The sequence below is a fragment of the Clupea harengus genome, chromosome 18 (genome assembly GCF_900700415.2).
Source record: "Clupea harengus chromosome 18, Ch_v2.0.2, whole genome shotgun sequence".
NCBI lineage: Eukaryota > Metazoa > Chordata > Actinopteri > Clupeiformes > Clupeidae > Clupea > Clupea harengus.
The window spans coordinates 16,088,061-16,093,060 of NC_045169.1; the positions used below are offsets into that span (position 1 = coordinate 16,088,061).

Consider the following 5,000-nt stretch of genomic DNA (forward strand, 5'->3'; position numbering starts at 1 on the left):
CCGCTGGCAACGCCAAGAAGTGCACTTTGCGCACTGCTCATCTCTCTCATCTATGTGTGTGTGTGACAGATGTTCTTAAGCATTTCTCTTGTGCTTTTAGTGTACAAGGTCTGTCTGTGGTGTCTGATTTATGGATCTGTGTGTGTGTGTGTGTGTGTGTGTGTGTGTGTGTGAAACCTGTTCCTGTGTATTTTTCATCTCTCTTCTTTACCCTTCTTGTTTTGCTCTCAGTGTTAGTCTTTCACTTTTCTCTCTCCCCCGCCTGTCCTCTCTCTGTCTCTCTCTCTCTCTCTCTCTCTCTCACACACACACACACACACACACACACACACACACACACACTCTCTCTCTCTCTCACTCTCTCTGTCTGTCTCACACACACACACACACACACACACACACACACACACACACACACACACACACACACACACACACACACACACACACACACACACACACACTCTCTCTCTCTCTCTCACTCTCTCTGTCTGTCTCACACACACACACACACACACACACTCTCTCTCTCTCTCTCTCTGGAGGAGCTCCATTGGGATGCGTCATGGAGGGTTGGCTAGCACGCCTAACACAGTTACACACACACTCTCTTTCGCACACACACACACACATACACACACACTCTCTCTCTCTCTCTGGAGGAGCTCCTAACACAGCAATGCCTAACCCGCTGATGCAAACCTTGACCTTTCACCTCAAGATACATTTTCATGCTGATTGGCTTAGTTAAACTGTGGTGGAACTCTTCCTCAAATGTAGATCATTTTTATTGGCATGACAACAAGTTTCACAACAAAACAAGCACGCAAACAACCGTAATAACACACACACACACACAAACTCTCTCTCTCATTCAATTTCCGTCTCACTGTGTGACTGTGTCTGTGCACGTTGTGTAAGGTAGCTAGTCATTTTTGGAAGGTCCGCTGACACAGCTGTGGGTTGCGGGTAGGGCCTACTGACACAACACACACACTGCGTGCAAACCTGACATCACACACAAACACACACACTTTGTGCAAACCTGACATCGCCTGAAGATACACCGAGGGCCGTGCCTTTCAGGGGTGTGTGTGTGTGTGTGTGTGTGTGTGTGTGTGTGTGTGTGTGTGTGTGTGTGTGTGTGGGGGGGGGGTCTTGTCTGTTTTTGTACTTTGTAGATTAATTTGGTTTGTTTTCTGTTTTGTGAGTGGCGGTGTCTAATTTGCACGTGGAACCCCTGTGTAGAGAGGCCTGTAGTGTGTTAGCAGGAACAGGGTAGAGATGACTAAGGCACATATGGCAGCTTACACACACACACACACACACACACACACACACACACACACATATACTCATGTGCACACACACACACACGTGACTTAGGCACATGTTGCAGCTTCCTGTCGAGGGGGCGCATCAGATGTCGTCAGCACAACATGGAGTATTTTGAAAACAATGTTTTTCTTTTGTGTTTTCAAAACGATTTGCATCCACATCATGACAGCGTTTTTGAGTGTGTTTTAAAATCATATTTCTGGCATAACATGACAGCGCTTTTGAGTGTGTTTTTAAACCATATTTCTTGCATAACTTACGTTGCACGTTGTCCTGTATTACAAAAGCTATGGCACTACGAAAGAAGATAAATCCTACAAATCGTTCATTGTGCCAGAGTCAGATTAAAATACAAAACTTTGCATTTAAACATAGCATAATGCAATAAATACTTGTGTGTGTGTGGTTTTTTCCCCCCTGTGTCTGTATGTGTGTGTGTACATGTGTTTGTGTGTGTGTATTTGTGTTCGTGTGTATGTGTGTGTGTGTGTGTGTGTGTGTGTGTTCGTGTGTGTGTGTGTTCGTGTGTGTGTGTGTTCGTGTGTGTGTAGGAGCAGCCAAAGATCATCGAGCCGCTGGACTATGAGAATGTGGTGTTTCAGAAGAAGGCGCAGATCCACAGTGATCCACACAGAGACCTGCTGCTCTGCCCTCCTGATGACGTCTCGGTAAAGAAACACACACACACACACACACACACACACACACACACAGACTTACTACACACACACACACTTATTACATCAGAGCCATATCTGGTCTGTATCCGTGCAGGCCTCTATTCTATCCACACTCTGCTTAACTGAGTAATCTGATCAGAAAGATTGATCTTTACTGATTAACCTGATCAGAAACCAATAAATGATTTGTTAGATAGATGTTTGATGGATTTGTATTTGGTGTGCTGTTCTGTTCTGTTCTGTGCAGTTCTCTGCTGTTCTGTGTTGTTCTGTGCCGTTGTGAACTGTTCTGTTCTGTGCTGTTCTGTTCTGTGCTGTTCGTTTCTGTGTTGTTCTGTGCTGTTCTGAGCTGTTCTTGGTGGTCAGTGGTTTTCTTTATGGTCCACTTACAAAAGCAGAAACACATCTCAGACCTGGATGTGGGTGGGTGTAGTCATGGAAATGTTTGTTGGCAAGAATTAAAAGAAATCCTGACAGCAACCGTCAACCAGCGTTAGCGTAGCGTCAGTGTCTTACAGTGTGGTGTGTATTAGTGCTGTGGATAAGGATATTAGCCTGGCGTGTTAGCGTGGTGAGGTGTGTGTGACCTGGTGTGCTATCTTGGTGAGGTGTGTGTGACCTGGTGTGTTAGCGTGGTGAGGTGTGTGTGAGCCTGGCGTGTTATGTGTGTGTGATCTGGTGTGTTAGCGTGTTGATGTGTGTGAGAGCCTGGTGTGTTAGCGCGGTGATGTGTGTGAGAGCCTGGTGTGTTAGCGCGGTGATGTGTGTGAGAGCCTGGTGTGTTATGTGTGTGTGAGAGCCTGGTGTGTTAGCGCGGTGATGTGTGTGAGAGCCTGGTGTGTTAGCGCGGTGATGTGTGTGAGAGCCTGGTGTGTTAGCGTGGTGATGTGTGTGTGAGTCTGGTGTTTGACACATGAGGGTAAGGCCAGCAGGTTCCCAGGATAATTAAGTTAGCATTTAGGTGGTTTACGCTACGAGAGTGTGGCTGTTATAGGGCCTGAATGCTAATGCCATCATGCTAAAGAGGTAGCTCTGCCTGCTAGCGCCATATAGAGTCTGTGTAATGCTATTACACAGTCTGAACACAGACCACTGTAAGGCCATTTAGCGAATCACAACACATGACTCAGGCAAGTCAGACACATTCTTCTGTATTTATTCTGTACAGCATCTTGACCTCTGACAGAAAAGTGCTGAATAAATAACATTTTGTGTTCCCCCTGTTCCAGGAGTCCCAGATTGCCCGGCAGAGGAGAGCTGTGGTTCCATCTGTACCTCAGAACGCAGAGAAGGAGGCCCAAAGCCTGTTTGCCAGAGAGGTACTCACACACACACACACACACACACACACACACACACACACACACACACACACACAGACACACACACTGGAACTTGCCCTAAAAGGCAACATATCTGATGACCCACCATACGGGTCATGCTGATGTATTGTTACATCTGTTTATGTGTTTTTGTGTGTGTGTGTGTGTGTGTGTGTGTGTGTGTGTGTGTGTGTGTGTGTGTGTGTGTGTACCCTCTGCTATGTCTGGCAGTGTATCAAGATGTACAACACTGACTGGCAGGTGATCAGCTACAAGTACGAGGCCTATTCTGGAGACTTCCGCAGCCTTCCCTGGTAGGTAGATAAGCCCAGGGGGTGGAGGGGTGTGTTTGTCTGATGATGCTCATGAGTGTGTGTGTGTGTCTCTGTGTGTGTCTCTGATGGTGCTCATGAGTGTGTGTGTGTGTCTCTGTGTGTCTGTGTGTGTGTGTGTGTCTCTCTGTTTGTGTGTGTGTGTCTGATGCTCATAAGTGAGTGTGTGTGTGTCTTTGATGATGCTCATGAGGGTGTGTGTGTGTCTCTGATGATGCTCATAAGTGTGTGTGTGTGTGTGTGTCTTATGATGCTCATGAGTGTGTGTGTGTGTGTGTGTGTGTGTGTGTGTCTGATGATGCTCATGATGGTGTAGGGCCAATGATTTTCCGCGATAACGGAAAACGGACGGAATTCGCGGAATGTACCCTTTGAAACGGAATTGCAATTTTCAAACGGAGACACCATTTTGTGCATCAAAATCACCCAAATTCCCCTGTATTTTGTCCTGCAAGACTGTATTTATTTCAAATAAGCACAACAACGATGGCAAGGATGAACAAACATTAATTAAAAAAAAACATTGAGAAACTCCGCACCGGCCACGCCCCCCTATTCAACGGTTGACGCTACAGCCTGTCGCATTAATTCGCATCTTCCCAATCGCCTGCAAATAATGTTTTTTTAGTCTTCTGTTCTGTTGATGGCTGGCAAACAACAATCTTAGAAGGTTTGGGTCTACCTCAAGGTGAACAAAATGAGCCGAAACGGGGAAAAAAACGGAATTCACCAAATGTGAAACGGAAAACTCATTTTTTTTAAACGGAAAATCATTGGCCCTAATGGTGTGTGTGTGTCTGTCTAATGATGCTCATGTGTGTGTGTGTGTTTGTGTCTCTGATGATGCTTATGAGTGTGTGTGTGTGTCTGATGATGCTCATTGTGTGTCTTATGATGCTCATGAGTGTGTGTGTATCTCTGATGTTGCTCATAAGTGTGTGCGTGTGTGTGTCTGATGATGCTCATGAGTGTGAGTGTGTGTGTCTTTGATGATGCTTATGAGTGTGTGTGTGTGTGTGTGTGTATCTGATGATGCTCATGAGTGTGTGTGTATCTCTGATGCTCATAAGTGTGTGTGTGTGTGTGTGTGTGTGTGTGTCTGATGATGCTCATGAGTGTGTGTGTGTGTATATCTGATGATGCTCATGAGGGTATGTGTGTGTATGTGTCTCTGATGATGCTTATGAGTGTGTGTATCTCTGATGATGCTCATAAGTGTGTGTGTTTGTGTGTGTCTGATGATGCTTATGAGGGTGTGTGTGTGTGTGTGTGTGTCTCTGATGATGCTCATGAGGGTGTGTGTGTGTGTGTGTGTGTCTCTGATGATG

The 5,000-nt window shown here is 45.9% G+C and overlaps 1 protein-coding gene across 1 annotated transcript in view; it reads left to right on the forward strand.

The window, feature by feature from the left end:
* Positions 1-5,000, forward strand: part of LOC116224564 (dedicator of cytokinesis protein 11-like) — a 24,969-nt gene that overhangs the window by 7,167 nt on the left and 12,802 nt on the right. Inside the window, exons 2-4 of the mRNA XM_031584722.2 lie at positions 1,890-2,006; positions 3,248-3,337; positions 3,572-3,654. Coding sequence (XP_031440582.1) covers positions 1,890-2,006; positions 3,248-3,337; positions 3,572-3,654 — 290 coding nt within the window. The remainder of the gene's footprint in view (positions 1-1,889; positions 2,007-3,247; positions 3,338-3,571; positions 3,655-5,000) is intronic.